The sequence below is a fragment of the Candida parapsilosis genome, contig 005569 (assembly GCF_000182765.1).
Source record: "Candida parapsilosis strain CDC317 annotated contig 005569".
NCBI classification, from domain to species: domain Eukaryota; kingdom Fungi; phylum Ascomycota; class Pichiomycetes; order Serinales; family Debaryomycetaceae; genus Lodderomyces; species Lodderomyces parapsilosis.
The window spans coordinates 1,722,381-1,742,772 of record NW_023503278.1 but is presented as its reverse complement, the minus strand read 5'-3'; the positions used below and the strand labels follow the sequence as shown (position 1 = coordinate 1,742,772).

The 20,392-nt window shown below is 38.2% G+C and overlaps 8 protein-coding genes across 8 annotated transcripts; 2 read left to right on the top strand and 6 right to left on the bottom strand. All coding sequences in view use genetic code 12, as the record gives it.

The window, feature by feature from the left end:
- Positions 1-1,015: 1,015 nt before the first annotated feature.
- Positions 1,016-2,014, bottom strand: CPAR2_108260 (uncharacterized protein; the record flags this gene model as incomplete). The annotated part of the gene is made up of 1 exon (XM_036807097.1): positions 1,016-2,014. One exon carries the CDS (start codon positions 2,012-2,014, stop codon positions 1,016-1,018), a length of 999 nt encoding a protein of 332 aa, XP_036663968.1.
- A 274-nt stretch (positions 2,015-2,288) lies between these two features.
- CPAR2_108240 (uncharacterized protein) lies at positions 2,289-3,149 on the bottom strand (the record flags this gene model as incomplete). The annotated part of the gene is made up of 1 exon (XM_036807096.1): positions 2,289-3,149. The coding sequence occupies one exon, from the start codon at positions 3,147-3,149 to the stop codon at positions 2,289-2,291; it is 861 nt and encodes a 286-aa protein (XP_036663967.1).
- A 292-nt stretch (positions 3,150-3,441) lies between these two features.
- On the bottom strand, positions 3,442-4,437 carry HSP30 (Hsp30p; the record flags this gene model as incomplete). The annotated part of the gene is made up of 1 exon (XM_036807095.1): positions 3,442-4,437. The coding sequence occupies one exon, from the start codon at positions 4,435-4,437 to the stop codon at positions 3,442-3,444; it is 996 nt and encodes a 331-aa protein (XP_036663966.1).
- A 1,750-nt stretch (positions 4,438-6,187) lies between these two features.
- Positions 6,188-7,843, bottom strand: CPAR2_108220 (sugar porter family MFS transporter; the record flags this gene model as incomplete). Its single annotated transcript, XM_036807094.1, has 1 exon — positions 6,188-7,843. The coding sequence occupies one exon, from the start codon at positions 7,841-7,843 to the stop codon at positions 6,188-6,190; it is 1,656 nt and encodes a 551-aa protein (XP_036663965.1).
- Positions 7,844-9,342: 1,499 nt separating this feature from the next.
- On the bottom strand, positions 9,343-10,986 carry CPAR2_108210 (sugar porter family MFS transporter; the record flags this gene model as incomplete). Its single annotated transcript, XM_036807093.1, has 1 exon — positions 9,343-10,986. One exon carries the CDS (start codon positions 10,984-10,986, stop codon positions 9,343-9,345), a length of 1,644 nt encoding a protein of 547 aa, XP_036663964.1.
- A 1,699-nt stretch (positions 10,987-12,685) lies between these two features.
- On the bottom strand, positions 12,686-13,185 carry CPAR2_108200 (uncharacterized protein; the record flags this gene model as incomplete). The annotated part of the gene is made up of 2 exons (XM_036807092.1): positions 12,686-12,927; positions 13,158-13,185. 2 exons carry the CDS (start codon positions 13,183-13,185, stop codon positions 12,686-12,688), a joined length of 270 nt encoding a protein of 89 aa, XP_036663963.1.
- Positions 13,186-14,239: 1,054 nt separating this feature from the next.
- On the top strand, positions 14,240-16,909 carry PHO91 (Pho91p; the record flags this gene model as incomplete). The annotated part of the gene is made up of 1 exon (XM_036807091.1): positions 14,240-16,909. The coding sequence occupies one exon, from the start codon at positions 14,240-14,242 to the stop codon at positions 16,907-16,909; it is 2,670 nt and encodes an 889-aa protein (XP_036663962.1).
- Positions 16,910-17,489: 580 nt separating this feature from the next.
- Positions 17,490-20,180, top strand: CPAR2_108180 (putative ubiquitin-specific protease; the record flags this gene model as incomplete). Its single annotated transcript, XM_036807089.1, has 1 exon — positions 17,490-20,180. One exon carries the CDS (start codon positions 17,490-17,492, stop codon positions 20,178-20,180), a length of 2,691 nt encoding a protein of 896 aa, XP_036663961.1.
- Between the last annotated feature and the right edge of the window lie 212 nt (positions 20,181-20,392).

Genomic DNA, 20,392 nt, shown 5'->3' with positions numbered 1-20,392 from the left:
AATTATTACTAATTCATTTTTTAGATATTGCGCATTGGGGACAAAATATTGCGCAATAAATGGAAGCCACGACAAAAACGAATGAAGTGCTCACACACGTTTATGATTATAAATAAAATATTACTTGCTAGAACTGAGCTGAATAATATCCACTAAACGGCACTCGTTTTTCTAGCTTGTTGTGATTGTTTTGATTCGACGTAGCAGAGGTTAATGTTCCATGGGAAAAAGCTACATCCTCGGCTGAGCAAGTGCAAAAGAAAAAATTTCTCTTCTCTTTTCTAAAGCGCAACCGATTCGCTTTCGCCTTTGGTGAATTGCGCCTTTTTTACCTTATTGGGTTATTCCTTGTTCCAATTCGCACACACATACGATCACACGACTCACGAGCGCAAAATCTTTTCAGTTCAATCCGAATCCATTCGCTGTGGTCATTCTTTCAAATACAATGTGACGTGGTTGCGCTGTGGTCTAAAAACTCACCGTAGAGAGAAATCGACGTTTGAAAAGTGCCCATTTATCTGCTCATTGAGACTCGTGATGATAAGCGCAGTGATTTGATTATTCGGGAACCAAGCATCTCATCATTTTTGAATACGTTGCGTCTCTAGAATTAGAGGTTGCGGCCAATGTATTTCTCGTAGCGAGCCCGAGGAATCCATACAAGTGCATAAACGTGGCAACATGTGCTTCGAAAAGCGCAATCCTTTCATCTTTGTATACGGATGGCAATGATGACATTCTTTTCAAATCGAGTTACTCTATAAATAAATAATCGTGACTAATAACATGCAAGGATATGCGCTATGAACCTCCTTTTGCCTTGAAAAATTCTCTAACCTAAAATGCGCTTTCAAAGGATGAATCTCGACCAAATCATACAAATCTTGACATAGCGCACTCCCTGAGAGTTCTAAAAAACCGGAATGCGCATAGCGCTTTTGAGACCACACTTCAGCAACATCAGGCAAACCTCTGTTCACGTAAAGGGCATCCACGCCTTTTTTTTCATCACTTAATTCTTCTTTAACGATATTCTCGCTAATTTCAATACTCCCTCTTCAGTACTTGCACCTCCAATAAATCCAGCTGCATGGATAAAGATACAACCTTCCACACCTGCTTTTTCACTCAATTCTTCATCCCTTAATCCCCGCAACGGTTCAGGTAAACCCAATCTGAACTCAAATGAGCTTGAAGTCACACTTACTGTTGAGACTCTCCATTTACCACTGGAGTCCTTGAACAAAACAAACTTGATGGCACCTTCAGCATTGTTTTCCTTTTCAATAGCATACAAATGTTCTTTCCAGGGGCAAAACTGTGACAACACTAATATTTCACCACTAGGGTCAACCTCAAATCTTTTGTTGAATGCGTCTTCTACAATTGTTTTAGCTGGAAGCCAACCCTTGCCATATCCTTCTAACAAATTGACAAAGACTTTACCCATAAGTTCGCTGGAAACATTGAATTGACGATCATAATCTGCATCAGTACAGCTCTCGTTCCATCTAGGGTTTAATTTTGAAACTATAGAGGGTAATGTGATATTTCTATCATTGAACTTTGGTTCTGCATCCTTGGGATAATTGTTAATTCCATTATCGTTGGCATCTAAACTTTCAATAAACTCTTTGTACACCTTATCATACAACAATTCTACGTTCTTGTCATCTGATGACAACCCCAAGACTTCTTTGATGATATCTTTACCGAAATGTTTGTAAACTAATCCAGCTGATGATAACTTTGTTTGGTACTTTTCGTTAAACGTGGTATTAAATTCACGTTGATGATGATCAAAAAACTTCTTTTCGTCGTATATGCCTCCCACATCAACAACAATATCACTAGCTTCCCAATCTTCTGGGTTTCTTGATCTCACAAGTTCTGCATTTTGAAATTGAGGTAAAAGCTTGAGCATATACACTGCCAAAGATTCATCGGCATGAAATGATCCTGAATGAGTACAGATTTTAGCCATCTTGTCTAATTTAAGCTTCTTGGACATGTATGTAGTGGTGATGGTGAGTGAAACGAGATGAGATTTATTTTCATTTTTTTTTTCACGAATACTTATAATGTAGAACACTATTCATAAGAAGGCATCGAGTTTCCACTTTGTCGCGCAAAGAATGCTTAAAAGATTACATAAAGAATGAGTTTTACATATCCTATGACAGACATCCGAATTAAAGACGAATATTTCAACTATATCATATACAGGTAATTTACACCATAATAGTCTTCTAATCAAACATCCCTCCCGTATTCGTATTCTTCTTTTATTGCGTTTTCTTCACTTCCTTTGGTACTTGAATCGATTTCAAGTAATGAACAACTTTCTCTCTGAGTCCGAAATACTTTTGCGTCAAGGAAGGACTGTTCAACTGGTTAACATATCCATTTACATTTTGATCCAACTGGTTAACTGCAGCTTTAGTGAACTGGTTACTGTCATATCTCAACTTGTTAAACACGACAACGGCAGCCAAAAGAAACACCTTGGTGGCATACTGTACCACATTCCATTTCAACAACACCAAAAAAGTGCTAATCAACACGTCAAACGCTGTCATCACAACCAATACGATCTCAACACTTGCAGCAGCTGACATTGCGAGTTGGTTGAACTTAGTGGTAAAATTGTTGATAGCTGAATTGACTCTTTGTTGAGTGGCGATCGATGGAACGGCAATTGATAACAAATTGTTCTGGAAATAGGTGAGTGCATGGAACACAGCAAAGATGATGTATGAGTACAACACAGTCTGTGCTTGGTTATCAAGGATGTAGCTGGCAATGTAAAAGACAACTGCCAAACTCAAATACTGGACATTTTCATCTCTGATCAATCTGGCAGGGGTTGCTTTTGGTGCCGAGCGTTTGAGGTACACTTGTTTCAACACAATCAAGTAGGTGACAATAATAGACAACAAGGTGAAACGATAATACTTTAAAGAAGCCGCTTGTCTAAACAATATAGCCGTCAATGAGCTTAACACAAAGAATAGAATAGCAAGTACATGACCCAAGAACCAGTAGAATTGTTGTGTCTTGAGAAGCGATGTCAATTGTTGTACTGGTGAGCTTGGCTGCACTTTGGCAGTTGATGACGAGGACGACGTAGTTGCTTTTGGCGGCATTGGATAAAGCTATGAGAGTGGGAGAAAGTGACGAAAATGTGGCTGAAAAATATTCTTTTTGATGATGGAAAAGATGAAATTCGAGATTTTATCCGAACTTTGATTGCGCATTGAAATAGAGTACAAAAAGGAATTCGGCACAAGACAGCTACAACCACTTCACACCCATCACAATGCATCAATAGTATGTAGAGTTGGATATTAAAGTATTAAATGTATACAACTATATCATAGAGCATATAAATGTAACCCACGAGAAATGAAAATCAAGCAACGCGAAACCTGTCCCCCTCTAAACATGTTCCTCCTCTTCTTGGTGGACTCCTGCCGGTGCAACAGTAGTGTCACCAGAATGTCTTGGAGTTGTGTCACCAACTGATTTTTCAGCATCACGATCAACACTAACATTATTGTTCAAATGGAAGTGCCAAATCTTGGTAAAGAAGTCTTCATCAATGGTGTTGACGGCAATCCAGGTCAAGATGACTGGGACAAAGCCAAAGTTGATGAGATCCAAGATACCGTAAAACACAGCTTCTGAGTCCGGTTGGATGACATTACCACCTTCTGACAATCCCCAACAAACTGGATACAAGATCCAGACAACAATCTCAAAAATAATGACAAGGTTTGCAATCATGCTCTTGTTAATCGATTGGAAGCTGTTGTGCAAGTCAACACAAACGAGGTAAATGGTAAACAACAATGCCACAGTTGCAAATGTAAAGTAACCCCATTTGTAAGTGGATCTAATCAATGCACCAATCAACAAACCCAACACAAACACCTCGATAGACAAAAACCGGGTGAAGATGGATGAAAACACTTGTACGATCTTTTTCAAAATGTCCTCTCTATCGTCTGTCAAAGAGGTATGTGTGTTGACAGTGAATATGATCAACACCAATGGCCAGCACAAGAACCATCCAACAAACTTGGTGTAAAAGATTTGACGAACATACAAGCCTCTATCAGTGGAAACATGATGGAATTCAGTCTCGATCCAAGTGTAACCCAAGTTTGAAGCATAAGTGTAGTAAGCGAATGCCATCACAGCATTGGTAAACAATGGAATCGTCAATAATGATTTCTTGATTCCGCTTCTGCGTACGCTAGTCAAGCTGTAGATGAAACCATGGCAGATTGCGAGCAAAGCAAACACTGAAAAAGCAGCCCACAACCAGTCACTACCATGGCTGGTTAAATTAATGTCTGATTCTGATGGAGGTGGATTGATGTCAACGGCACGGTTACGTTTGACCAAATCAGTAAATTGTGTAAAGCTCATTATTTCGTTGTGATAGTGGGGTGCGTAGTGGGGGATAAATCTCTTTCAAATAATGAAGTGTAATTTCAGCTGTAAGAGTAGTTAATCTTTTTTGTGTATGAGTCCAAGTGGCTGCAAAAAAGGCTAAGTTTATCTGTAGTGAAAATTAGTTTGGGTGATAGTTGATGGGTAAAGATGGATATTTGAAATAGGAGAATAGGGGTAAAAGGCGACCCCTATTTATACCCATGATTTTTAATGATTATCAAACATAACGTGAATAAGAAAGTCATAGTTGTGAAGAATTCAGTGGAAGTTTAGGATAAAAAGTTAAAGAAGTTTGAGAAAATCAGTGTAGAAGACAGAGAAAGTCACGGAAGAAACACAAAACACAAAAACACAAAAACCAGATACTGTATCAAAAAGGGAGGAAAATGAGAGAAAAATCCCGCAACGCAATACACAAAAGATTATAACCCCATGACTTTCAGCCATGTACGTAATTATTAATATAGTTTGAAGAGCAATGATTGAGCATTTAAGAGGCACGGGGTACAATCACTGATGTGGGATAGGCTCAATTGAGGTGGTTTTATTTGCTACGAAGTTAGAATCGGTCGACAAGACAGGGAAAGTTACAGCTCCATTGGTGTGGTATAATATGCAAGTTACGCAAAATGCTCCCAAGGTGCATTGAGAGAGGAAGAAATCACATCATCGAATCCAACCATTCATTCCGCGAGTATAAAGAAAAGAGGGCAAAGAAAAAGAGCATCCGGCGCTAACCTATTTTCACCATCCCTTTCAGTTGAATTTTTACATGACCATTGTAACATATTAAGGAACAACTTCAATGATGATGTGCATAAATTTCTATTGTTTAAATTACAATTTAGACAATATAGATCATACGTTTAAATTTTAAGTTTACATTTTCTTGATCTAAACATCGGTTACTCTGAGTCTCGGCATGATTTTCTTTCACTTCAAGCCCTTGGGGAAGGTTTCGCTCCTCTATGTAGTTAATTAATCAACAAGCGGCAGATCCAAAGTGCGAAGTACGGAATACCGGATTGTTTATTTGCTTAAGCCACATGCGGTGTGCCAATTGATTTCGCTTTAACCGGATGCACGAAAAGAACGGGAATTCTATTTGCCCATACAAATGGCATAACTTGCCGATTTACTTCTATCACATGCAATTAGCTTGAGTTTACATTGTAGAAAATTGGGGTGCTTTAGGATTTTCGGTCGTGATTGTCACAAGTATGTTTAGCAGGGCTGACATATAAATGGAAACTAACTCAAACTTTAAGATCTTTACTCTAGCTGGATTAGAGGGGTAGTATAATTAAGACGCTGATTGTTTAACTCATTTAGAGGTCACGGCCAAAACTAGCAAAACTCAAAAACTTTGAGATTAGAGAACTAATCATCAATGAAAGATATACACTGTAATAATGTATCCAATTAGACACTCTTTTTTTTCCGTTTCCGAGTCGAATTTCTCTCGTATTCTATGTCATCCACAATTCTTCAAGCTTTTTCGTTCTTGTTTTTAGTCATTGATTTTGCAACTTTTTATTTTTTTTTTTTGCTTCAACTTTAATTGTTCCGACTTCTCCGCAAGTACGAACAATCATCAACTCGATTACTCATCATTTCATTAAACAAAAGTATATAAAATCAAACTAAAAAAAAAAAGTGTGTATTTCTTAACGAATTGAAGTGTGTGCAACATGAAAGCGTCTCTTCGAGTATAAGCTCCCGGCTAATCTTCGCCACTTTCGGCTGAGCTGGTGTTGTCTACACCAACTCTTTCTTTCTTCTTGAAATCAGCATGTTCAACATGATCAATACTCAACTTCCTTGCCAACTCTGAATCTGGATCAATTGGAATGGTTGGTGTCCATGAAGCTGATCTCCAAGCTGGAACTTTTTCATCCCACATTTGCCCCACTTCTTCTAATCTCTTACCTTTGGTTTCTGGGAACCCCAAGTAAACATGAATCGCCATAGCGAGACAAAATACACCATAGATAATGTACGTTTTCCAATTGATGTTTTTAAATCCAGTGGGTGTATACATGGCGAGGGCAAAGTTGAAGCACCAGTTGGAACAAGTCGACAATGAGTTACCTCTTTGCGAGATTTTATTATCACCCCAAACCTCAGCGCAATAAACCCAAATACCAACACCCCAAGTTGCTGCGAAAGAGCTAACAAACAAGTAGGAACATGCAATAGCACCTCTAGCTGCAGAGGTATTATCACTTGGAATTCTAATTGTTACAGACTCATTCCCAGAATCTGGCCATGGAACCGAATATTTACCCAAAATACCAGTGAGTCCAAATTGGAAAATCATCATCAGTAATGCACCACCAATTAGTAATGGTCTCCTACCAAATTTGTCAAACAAAAACAATGCGGGCACAGTGCATACGACAAACAATATGTATTGAATTGATGATGCAATCAAATTGTTGTCTCCTGAATATCCAGCCATTTGAAAAATATAAACAATGTAATACATCATCACATTATTACCAGTCAATTGTTGCCATGCCTGGGCAAACATAGCTGTGACTGTCCTCAAGAGATACTTTTTCGAAAACAAGGTGAAGTAAGTGACGGATTTGGCTTCCTCATCAATCAACAATTGTTCTTTGATTTCAGCAATTTCGATTAAAACTTCCTCATCTTCGGAATTGCCTCCAGCTTGAATCTTTGACACAATCATCTCTGACTGCTCCCATCTACCCTGTTTAGCCAACCAACGTGGAGACTCGGGGATAGCAAAACACCCAAGAAATAAAAGCAAACCAGGAACAATTTGGAATCCCCAACCAACTCTAAAGCTAGCTACCCCTTGGATGTGCCCGACACCATAGCAGAAAAAGAACATGATTAAAATTCCCAATGCAACAGCAAACTGAAAGAGTCCATTTACTGTACCTCTTCTTTTTCTGGGTGAAATTTCAGCACCGTATATAGGGGCCACTGAAGTCCCAAATCCAACACCTAATCCGGAAATGATTCGACCAATGATTAATTGAGCAACATTCTGAGCTGATGATTGGACAGCGGCACCAATAATCCACAACAATGAGCAAATCATGAGAGACAACCTTCTTCCGAATGGCTCGGAAACAAAAGAAGCTGCGATCGATCCAAATATGGACCCCAAAGCCATTGAAGCGGTGATAAATCCTTGCAATGTTGAGCCAGGATGATTGAAGTAGCGGCCATAGGGTTTTGCATCAATGAATGCAGACATTGATGAGATGTCAAAACCAAACATCAAACCGGCAACAGTTGAAATACTGGCAATAAAGTAAACATTGTAGATCTTGGGAAGTTTATCGATGTAGTTGGCTAGCCTCAATGCAGAGCCCGAAAACATACGCTCAAATTTGGAAGACATGTTTGGGGATTGTGTTGAATATGCTACAAGCAAAATAGTGAACTGAAGTAGAAGATCGTGAGTGATATTTATATTTCAAGAATGGGATTGATTGTCCCTATTGTCTTCAATGATTTCGTATATAGCTTCAATCTCCACAGTACTTAGCCCTTCGTGTGTTCCACGTAATCCCATTCGGTACCTACTTATGGCTTTGTGTTTTCTGCAAAAGAATCTTCACCAGGTAGTGGTGTACTTCCCCGCCAAGCCTTATTCATTTAATATAAGGTTCATTGCTAAGATGTATCAAGGGCTATTATGTGGCTTGAACTTTCCATCATTAATATGGGTTTTTGCAACTTTTTTTCTTTTTTTTTCGTTCCAAAACTAGTTCGGTAAGATTATAGTTTTCGATAGCAAAACAATGGTAAATCCCACATGGTGTGATAATATTACCCACTTTGTAAGCACGCTTTCGAAAAGAAGGAGAGAACAGCTCCTGCAAAGGGCGCTGGCAAAAGGGGGAAGCTATGTATAGGTGAGGGGAGTCTTCAAAAGAGGCATTGTCATTTCTCAACCAACCAAATGGAGTCCTTTTTTGTTCCTTCGATAAACTGTTAAGAAGCTGGGTTTCATGGGCTATGCGAACACAAAATGTGTCGTTAAACACATTTTTGTCTTTAAAATGTCCCCCAGTAATTTTTTTTTATAACGAGCCAACAGATGGTGAAAGCTTTGGGCTAGTTCGCAACCTAACCATACACGCTTGAAAACACCTTCAAAAAGTAACTAGGGTTACCTCGGTAGCATACCATTTATCAAAACACCCCATTTTATAACTGCTCAACCCTCAACCAATCATTAGTGAGAATTGATACCCCACTCTGTAGCCAATCTATTCCCTGGAAGAATTATACTAATTTTGAGCTGACACAAAACTTGGAATACATAATTATCCCGGTTTTGTGTGGCTTTAGCCACTCGCCCAAAGTGGAAAAAAAGTCTCTTTATTATCCGACTACGTCTTGGATGATCAATCCGTAATCGCGAGAAAAGGAAGACGCTAGTGAAGGTATTGGGAGGAGAGTATCTCCTTAATGGTTGTTGGTGACAGTTTCGAGTAAAGGTGTTCCCGTATTCTTTGTGGTCAAAACACAGCGTTGTTGTAAAAACCACCCTCATGGGACATTCAAAGTTATATGATACAACTATCGCGGTAGTTATGCTCTGTGCAACATCAACAATAAGCGCCTCGCGTGCCCTATATTACGAAATTTCACATCATATTTTGAGTTTTGGTAAGGTGTTACGTCATTTTCGAACTTGAGTATAGAACAAAGTCGTTTCTTAAGCTCGCCCCAAAGAAAAGCTCTCGAAAACACAGAGACACGACAGAAGGAGTAACAAGTGGAGCTTATTCCGCAATGCGTGACTAGTAAATGAACTTATATTGAAATAAATCTATACAGAACGACGAATTTAGCAATTGAAACCGTTCGCAAAACTATTCGTAAACACAATCATTCAGCCGAGCTAGCTTCGTTAACAGTGACAATTTCCTTTTCCTTGGATGCAGTATATTCAACATGTTCAACACTCAACTTTCTAATCAGTTCAGAGTCACCAGTAAGTGGGATAGTTGGAGTCCATGAAGCTGATCTCCAAGCTGGAACTTTTTCATCCCACATTTGTCCCACTTCTTCCAATCTCTTACCTTTGGTTTCTGGGAACCCAAAATAAACATGAATGGCCATAGCGAGACAGAAAACACCATAAATAATATAAGTCTTCCAGCTAATTGTTCTAAACCCAGATGGAGTATACATTCCAATGGCAAAATTAATGACCCAGTTGGCACATGTAGACGATGAGTTACCTCTTTGGGAAATTCTGTTATCACCCCAAAGTTCAGCACAGTAAACCCAAATACCAACGCCCCAAGTGGCTGCAAAGGAACAAACAAACAAGTAACAACATGCAATGGCACCAGCTGAAGCAGCCTTGTTTTCTGCTGGGATCTTGATATTGACTGATTGATTACCTGAATCAGCCCATGGCACGGCATATGTACCCAAGATACCAGCAAGACCAGTTTGAAAAATCATCATCAAAATAGCACCAACAATCAACACTGGCCTTCTACCAAACTTGTCAAAGAAAAACAATGCGGGGATTGTGCAAGCAACAAACAACACATACTGAATAGAAGATGCAACCAAGTTTGCATCACCACTGTAACCAGCCATTTGGAAAATGTAAACAATGTAGTACATCATAACATTCATACCAGTCAATTGTTGCCAAATTTGAGCAAAAATGGCAGTAAAAGTTCTAAGAATAAACTTCTTTTTAAACAATGTAGCATATCCAACTGACTTTGCCTCTTTGTCAATCAACAATTGTTCTTTAATCTCAGCAATCTCAATTAAAACTTCCTCATCTTCAGAGTTACCACGAGCCTGAATCTTTGACACAATCATCTCTGATTGCTCCCATCTACCTTGTTTAGCCAACCAACGTGGTGATTCAGGAATGATGAAACATCCAAAGAATAAGAGTACACCAGGAACAATTTGGAATCCCCAACCAACTCTGAAGCTTCCCACTCCCTTGATGTGACCAACACCGTAGCAAAAGTAAAACATAATCATGATTCCCATAGCAATGGACATTTGGAAAAGACCATTAACTGCACCTCTTCTTTTACGTGGAGAGATCTCTGCGCCATAAATTGGAGCAACTGATGAGCCGAAACCAACACCTAATCCAGAAATGATACGACCAGCGATCAACATGGATGTATTTTGAGAAGCAGATTGGATTGAAGCACCAACTATCCAAAACAAAGAACAAATCAAAAGCGACAATCTTCTACCAAATGGTTCAGAAACAAATGATGATGCAATAGAGCCAAAAGTAGAGCCCAATGCCATAGCAGCAGTGATAAATCCTTGCAAAGTAGATCCAGGGTTGTTGAAATATTCAGCATATGGCTTTGCCCCAATAAATGCCGACATTGATGAAATATCAAATCCAAACATTAAACCAGCAATGGTGGAAATACTAGCAATGAACCAAACATTGTAAATTTTGGGGAATTTGTCTAAGAAGTTTCCCACTTTTAAAGCGGGACCAGCAAATATACGTTCAACTTTGGAAGACATATTGGGAAGTGGATGGAGTTGTGGTATTGATGATTGATGATCTGTTTGAGAATCGAATTGAAAAAATTTGGGAAATTCACCAGAATATTTATAAGTTTCTAAGATGGATGAAGATACTGCTTTCGTGTTTTGTACGCCTCAGATAATTGAGCTTTGGAATGGACGCTTATCAAAGCACCCAGTTTGTGCTCTTTTTATCAAAATCTCCCCAACATTATACCCCAGTTTGATGTACCAATTACCCCACTACAAATCACTGTTTTGAGTAACCAGGCAACATTTAACGACAACACAGGCTGGAAAATCAACCCATATAGTTTTATTACACAATGTGGAGGTGGAAAAACCCTCCTCGTATTTTGTTTGTAATTAGATAGTGCGGCTAGATGGATTAATCCAGTTAATAATCAATAACATTCGCAACAGTGGTTTTGTTGGTTTCATTCGTCCAACGATTACAGCTCAATGTGACCTTCGTATGATAGATACTACTCTCCCCTCATCGCCCTTGAAACATTGAGATCCGCCTTGATACAAAAAATTGTGGAGTTTTGTTACCCTTCCCGACCAATTTTGAACTCTTTTGTGAAAAAAGTAAACTGAGTAAGCCTGAATGTGTCCTCAATTGTAAAATGAATTGCCCAACCTTTTCCAAAAAGCAACAAACATAGTAAAGTGGGGAAGAGCCTCACCACTTGAAACACCGAACTGAAAATTGCACGACGTCTTTGTGGTAGATAAGCTCAACCAACGTTCAATTGTACCTCATAAACTAAACGGAGTATCACGCCCCATCTCGTACGATTTTGTTTACTTAGTTTCTTTTTTTCTATTTTTTCGGTATTGTTCCGAAAAGTTTAAATCAAGAAACCCTTCACAAAACGGATTAATTTAGAGTAAAAGGCCAGATAGTGGAGTTTGAAGCAGATTTATACATTTTTGTGTGTGGAGTGGGCTTTAGTTCCCCTTACTCAAATCTATTCTTGGTATTGTTTACGAATGGGGTTCATTTTGCCTAAACTAGCTTAGCTAGATAACTATTGGTTTATGTACAAACTAGTGGTGGATGACCATCTTATCAGACATCAGAGATACCTGTCAATTTTTTCAACTACACGACAAAATTAACTTTACTTTCGGAAAGCGATGGTAAAACTCGAAGCTATCCCAAAACGGTAGGCAAGCTCTCAAACAATGGACTCCATACTTCCGAAGTGGTGCTATTTTGTTTCTTTTTCCTTTCGTTTGAATGTCCACCCTCCACAAAGTTGCCAACAAAATTTCATCAACTTTTTCCAGTTTGTGGAATTTTTCTCCACAACCCAAACGTATTTGACTCTCACCGCTGTTGGTTTTATAATATGTCACAATGGCCTTCGGTTAAAGTTGACAAGCTCGTTGTTTTGTTGAGTTTATGATCAACTTTTTTAAGTCACAATGCAACGAGGTAGTACTTACCCAAACATCCAATCATGATGAGGCTCTGTAGTAAGTGCTGCCTAACGACTACCTCGGTAAAGCATTTACCCACAAAAGCGTAGATTGGAAACAGATTCGTCGGGAACAACTTTTCTATGTGCGTAATCCCTTTGGGCATCGCGAGATATTTTGAAAAAGGACTTTCAAATTGAAAAAAAGAAGGAAATGTATTTCATTATCCGCCCATTTATTTGAAAAGAAATGAGTATATATGAACCTTCTATCCACCTATCGCTACGGGCTGCCCTTTCTTCAAATGGTCAATAGCTTGTTTATCCAAATCTCCAGTATTACCACATATACCGCATTTTAACCTCTTGGAGTAATAAAATGGGAGCACAGGAATGAAAAACAACGTGACTGTGTTGATTGTACGTATAGCGTGAGCACTTTGATTGTGACAACGTCCACAGTAACAAGCAATGTTGCCTACATCTGGTAATTGTTTGTTGAATTCCTTGACTAAGTAATGATGTTAGTAATGAAGGCTCTATATGGAACATGTATCAAGGGGGTTTCTGCAATGAACATCTATAAGATAACCCATATGATAAGTTATTCATTCGGCTCGTGTTGAGCCTCGAAGAATATTCATCAAGACTAGGGCGACACACACAGACGGAAATCTAACCCTTGAAAATTCCTTATAAGCTTGAGAACGCATATTCTTCTATTTGGATGATTCTACATACATCCAATAAGGAAAAAGCAAAAGTCCATTTTTGAAATGTAGGTGTTAACTCAATTGATGCAAAGTTTAAGATGGTTATTTTGTGATGCTACTCTGGAATATGGAGAAGACAACAAATAGTGTATAAGATTCAAAACTCTGGTGTTGGATTTTTTCAAGTGGTGATTACTTTAATGATGACCTTGGCTTGTATCAGTGGCTGCTAAGGTATATGTGTATGTTTGCGTCTGTGACTACCTTGTTGACTTTGGTCCTTCTTTTATTTTATTTTTAATGTTGAAATTTGCGCCTCAAAAGTGTCTCCAGCCACTTGTTAGATGCAGTATCTGATTTTATTTTCTTATTGTACCTCTTCTATGGTTGCTTTATTTTTTGTCACAATTTTAAAAAACATGATACGCACACCAAGACCAACAAATCTACTAATTTGAACCAAAATCCCCACAGTCGGAACAGTTTCAAGTAACAAACTGAATTGAGAACTAAATAAACTTTTTAGTAATGAAAAATGTATAATCCTCAGGAGCAAGGTGGTCGGTAGCACACTCTAACTTAGGGGCTTGGTGTAGCCTTCTGTCCAGAGATTGATTTATGGTTCAATTTCCCCTTGGTCCCTATTTCACTGGGCTCAAAACGTTTGTGAAAATTATCAAAGCGGAGCTACTAGTACTTCAGTAAAAGTTTCGACCACAACTTTTATTTTGACCCAAAATTGTTGCAAAATTGTTTAAAACAAATGTAGCTTACACTTTCTATCTTGAGTTATTCGAGGAGCACTGCTTTCTCATACCAATACCAAACTGTTAACTCGTAAAACTGCCCTCCATCAATTGTGGAGTATTGCCCTTTGCAACCATTTATCATATTCTTCGAAGGTGAGGTCGTGTACTTTGGATAATAACGCGATAATAAGCTTTCGGTTTTTCGTTTCCCTTCATCGTCCAATTCCCGGCCAGTACCAAAAGCCCTGCAAAAAGATACAACGTTAGCATTGAGTCAAACTCCGAACTGACCAAACATATTCCCCTTCTTTTTTCAGTGCCACTTATCCCATATTCCGCTACATAGTTTATTGGGAACAGGATGAAGTTTTCTCATTCTATACAATTTAATGCTGTCCCGGAATGGTCTTCGAAATATATTGCATACACGACATTAAAGAAATTGATATATTCATTACAAAGAGATAGCTTAAGAAGAAACTACACCCATGTAGATGCTGATGAGAATGCAGATTTAGAGGAGAATGCTCATTTAGTAGGTGAACATTATTCCAGTACGGCTCACTTGGATGACAATGATAGCAACCCCGTCCGTGTATTTGAAGCAGCATTAAATGCTGAATTGAAAAAGATTGATTCCTTTTATAAACAACAAGAACAATTTCTATTTAGGAGTATTGATGATTTGGTTTATGATATTGAAGTTTTTGAGCAAGAAATTGCTGAGAATTTGGAACATGTTGGTAACAAAAAGTTCAAACCAAGACATGATAGAATAAGAAGATTTTCGACAACTTCAAATGACAATTACATTACAAATACTACCGATCCAGATACAGAATTCACACAAGGAGAAGGTGATGATGATCTCGATGATGATGAGGGAGTTGATATCCATGAAGAAAATTATATTGAGGAGTTGGAAAGAGATCGTGTTCTTGGGTCTCAACAACCAAGAGGGAGACAAGTGAAACGAGCTGCATCGACACCGGTAGTTCCTCAAGGTGGATCCACCAATGATGGTGGTGAATTGCACCGTACCAAATCAATAGATGACTATTTGAGATCACCAAAATCACAACAGTTGTGGAATGAGTTGACTAATATGACAACAACCGATAATAGATTGCCACCACAGTTGCTTTTACTCACGGAAAGTCGAATCATTCTCAGAAAGAGAACCATTGGCTTGTACACTACATTATCGGAATTGAAATCATATATTGAGTTGAATCAAACTGGTTTCAAAAAGGCCTTGAAGAAATTTGACAAGTCATTAAATACCAATATTAAAGAGTCATACTTAGAATCATTGCCAGAAAACTCGTATATTTTCAAAAAAAGCACCATGCAAAAAGTCAATGAGAGATTAGAATCATTGATTAAATTGTATGCATTAATTTGTAATCATGGTGATGACTTGGAAACTGCAAGACAAGAATTGTCAATCCATTTAAGAGAGCATGTTGTTTGGGAGAGAAATACTGTGTGGAGAGATATGATTGGGTTAGAGAGAAAGACGTATGCGGCGAATTCCAAGTTGTTGGATCGAGCAGAAGGTGCCACTAGTGATAAAGAAACTGATTTGAAAGCTAGTGGTGGGAGTTTGAGCTCGTTTAATATATCAATAGGGAACCCTGTGCTTGTCAAATTGGTTATCATTGCAACAATAACAATTATTTTACTCAATATATCTCCATTTGATGATGTTGCACAGAAAAATTGTTTTGCGATGTTGGTGTGTGCTTCACTACTTTGGGCTACTGAAGCTATTCCGTTGTTTGTGACGTCATTGTTGATACCTCTATTGATTGTATTTCTCAATGTCATCAAGAATGATGATGGCTCTATAATGGATTCAGTTGACGCATCCAAATTTATTTTAAGTACCATGTGGAACTCGGTGATTTTGTTGTTATTAGGTGGGTTCACTTTAGCAGCAGCATTGTCTAAATACCACATTGCTAAGTTAATGTCAACGTGGATCTTGTCAAAAGCCGGGACCAACCCATCAGTGGTATTGCTCACCATTATGGGCGTTGCATTAATTGCATCGGCATTTCTACTGAACGTTGCTGCCCCAGTCATGTGTTTGAGTTTGATTACACCACTTACTCGTACTTTACCTAAAGGTTCCCAATTCATCAATGCATTGATTTTGGGTATTGCCTTGGCTTCAAATGTGGGAGGTATGGCTTCACCCATTGCATCTCCCCAGAATATCATCGCCATTGGTGCTATTGAGCCACAACCATCATGGGGTCAATGGTTTGTTATATCAATACCAGTTTGTGTATTGACATTGTTGTTGATTTGGATGTTTTTATTGATTACATTCAATTGTAATTCTAAAAACACTCATTTGGTGCCCATTAGAATGATTGATGATAAGTTTACCGGTATTCAATGGTACATCCTGGGAGTTTCATTGGGCACTATACTATTGTGGTGTTTTGCATCTAAATTGACGGGAATATTTGGTGAGATGGGGATAATATCGTTGATTCCAATTATTTTATTTTTCGGATCTGGGTTACTAACTACGGAGGATTTCAACAACTATCCTTGGAATATTGTTGTATTGGCAATGGGTGGTACTGCTTTAGGTAAAGCAGTTGCATCATCAGGATTATTAAATACAATTGCCGTTGAAATTCAAAAACAAGTTGAAGATTTTTCATTATTCGGTGTTACTTTAACATTTGGATTATTGATTTTGATTATGGCCACGTTTGTGTCTCATACAGTTGCGGCATTGATAATTATTCCATTAGTACAAGAAATTGGAAACAATATGCCAGAACCGCATCCAAGATTGTTGATTATGGCTAGTGCATTGTTGTGTTCAGCTGCAATGGGATTACCAACATCCGGGTTCCCCAATGTTACTGCTATATGTATGACTGATGAGTTTGGAAAACCATATTTGACTGTGAGTACATTTATCACGAGAGGTGTACCAAGTTCATTGATTGCATACGGGATAATTGTCACTATAGGATATGCTACAATGAAGATTATAAACTTCTGAGGGGAGAAAAGAAAAAAAACTCAATTCAATTATATAGCATGGGTATATTAGTAACAAAAGGAAAGGTATACATCGTAATGATGTATATATAGCTACAACTATAGTAAAGAACAGTGGCATAGATTTGTGTGTATCCATTAATTAACAATCGTGACACAAAATCTGCGACACTGGAAAATCACTCACTCACTCCCTCGTAACTTCAATGACGTATTTTGCCACCTTCCCCACTCCCCACTAATTTTAGTCATCTGCCATTTCATGCACACACAGGGTAAGGTGTGAGCTTTTACAGTGAGACGGCAAAGCCATGACTGCGTGTCTTCACCCTCAAACAGTATTTGTTTATATTAAATCGTTCATTTTGTTAAAACCCGAGATCCGAATAATATTTAATCGCCGATTTCATGGTAAAACTCGGAAAAACAACATTCTTTTCTTTTTTTTTTTTTTTTCTTTTTTTGTTTTCTTTTTTTTTCCTCCTCTTATTCTTTGGGCGTCAATTTATTATTTGTTGGACTTCCTATCCATTTAGTTCACAAATAGTCAGTAATTTGATTCAAAAGTTCGGTATACTTGAATGGATAACCTTGTATCACAATTGAAACAACTTATTACTAATCAAGATATCACTACTCAAACGCATATTCATCACTCACAAGTACAACTTGCTTCACCTATTCCTCTGTTACTCAAGTATCTTTTACCACAACCTTTTATAAACTTTTGGTATAGAAGGACTCGACAACAGAGAAACACACTTTTACAAATACTTGTATCAACTGCCCTTGCATTGTATATCCTTTTACCATCACTACCAGGATTGAACAATAGCGGTAATAAGATGTTTACTAAGCGTCCTGATAAACACACTACTGGATTAATCAACTTGAGAAATGACTGTTTTGCCAATTCTTCTTTACAAGCGTATTCATCATTACCCTCATTAACTGAATATCTCAACAAATTGATCACCAGTTTCAATCAACTTGTAAATTTCATCAAATCACACAATATCAATATCGAAGAATTGATTCAATTAAGAATTCAACATCATAAATCTTTACAAAATGATAAGTTCAGATCATCAAATCAAAAATTTGATATTCCCTTGCATATCGCTATGGCGTCAATGATTAAGAAATTGCAAGAAACTCAAATGACATCAAAAACCATTTCAGTTTGGACTTTTTTACATGAGTTGGAGAAAATCTTTAATGCCAAAATTTCAAGAAGTCAACATGATGCTCAGGAATTGACTCAATTGATTAATGAGACTTTAGAGAATGAAAATTTAAAGATAAAAAGTTTCCATAAATTCATCACTTTACACTTGCATCAAGTGGTGCCTAAAGGGGTGCAACCATCACCACATGATTATACTACATTGGAACAAATTTCAGTACCAGAGTTCCCATTTGATGGTTTGATTTTGAGTCAAATGACTTGTTTGACTTGTCATGGAGTCTCAAAGCCAACTTTCACTCCATTCGTAATGTTAACATTACCATTACCCATGCAACCATTGGTTAAATTGGAGACTTTATTAGAGGAGAATGAGAGTGAAACTATTGAAGGTTATCAATGTATCAAATGTAGATTGGACAAGATTGTTGCTAATGAGAATGCATATGCAAATCATCATAATGGTGAACCAAGACAAGTGCCTCCACAAGAAGAACAGTTTTTACAACAAATCAACGATTTAGATAAGAACCCACATTTGTGTATAAATGAAGATTTGCCACAATCGTTGGAGGATTACATCAAATCATACCATGCCAATGGTCTTGATATTTCCAAAATTACATCAACAGTTTCGAAAAAGTCCCATATTCTTAAACCACCTAAAATTTTTGGTCTTCATCTATCAAGATCGGCATTTGATGGACAATCAGTCACTAGAAATTCGTGTCGAGTTGAGTTTAAAGATAGCATGACCTTGTCAATTGGGAAAGAATACCTGGAACGCTTGAAACATTTCCAGTCAATTGTCCAAGACGATGAAGAAAAATTATTGAACAAGTTAACATCCTCCGTGTTGACTACAGATGAAAATGATATGGAAGATGAAGATGTTCAGCGAGACGATTTTGAGGAAAAAGGACCTATTGATGAAGATGAGGAGGATATTTTAACTGATGATGGAAGAGCAACTGAGAATGGAACAACTGAAGACGATGAAGATGACGATGAAGATGACGAAGACGACGGTGACGGTGATGATGATGTCGCATCTTCAGCTACCAGTACTGATTCAGCAGCTCAAACAATGACAACTGCAACAACTTTGAGAACTGGCGAAACACCAATTGTGGCTCAACCGTCAATCAACTCGGCTCCTATATCGGAACAGCAAACGGAAAAGTTGACCCAGCATTTCCGAAAATTCAAGTTCAATGACAATGACTTGTACAAGTATCGATTAAGAGCAGTTATCAAACATTTGGGTTCACATACCCAGGGACATTACGAATGTTACAAACACAAGCCATTGTTTGTCAAGGATAAGGATGGCAACATCTTTAAATTGTCACCAGAAATCATGGATTTGTCAGGCAACGTGCACTGTGAAGCCACTCCAGTAGAGTCAGCACAACAAGATAAAGGTGGCAATGACACCAACTCCACCTCCACCTCCACCACCAACAACTCTTCAACATCATCGTTTTCGCTTGGGCGTAAGAGCTCAATGAGAAAACTGAGTCGCTCAATCAGTGGTGGATCCGATAAGGATGATGATGGACTAAGATCTAAATTTTCAAGTCTTATGGGTAGACGCCCCTCGGTTATACAAGCAAATCCCAAAAATGTGGAGGAGATTTTACAAACTGGATTACACACGCCAGCGGAAATTCTCGTTGATGATCCAATGAAGAGTAGCAACAACTTTGAAGACGCTTTTGCACAACACAATTTCAAAGATCAGCATTACCAGCAACAACAACAACAATTGCCCGGGAACCACAGTACATTACATGGTCATAATGGACATGGCACCAACCGTCAACATCCGTTATCACATCAAATCAACAGCGACGAAGTTGATACAAATACAAATGCATCTGCTACTTCCGCCACCTCTGAGCCACAAAGAAAAGTCAAAATGAAGAAGATTAGCTCCTTGATTTCAAGCCCGTATTGGAGAATTAGTGATGGTCAGGTGAGTGAAGTGTCGAGAGCTTCGGTGTTGGCCGAGGAGACTTCGGCTTACATGTTGTATTATGAACGAGTTGATAGAAAACAAATCAAACGATCACATCGTCATTAGAGGAGAATGTATGTATATATAGATAGATTAGATCTTATACTAGATGATATGTACAAAGTCAAAAAGTTGTAGAATCTCTCGCAGCAGAAAATAGTACAAGAGTCGACAGTTTTCATATCCAACTTTAGCCTCCAATCTGAGAGGCTAAGTAAGCTTGAATCAAGAAACTCAAGCCTCTTTCACTCTTCACTCCATTGGCCATGCAACAAATA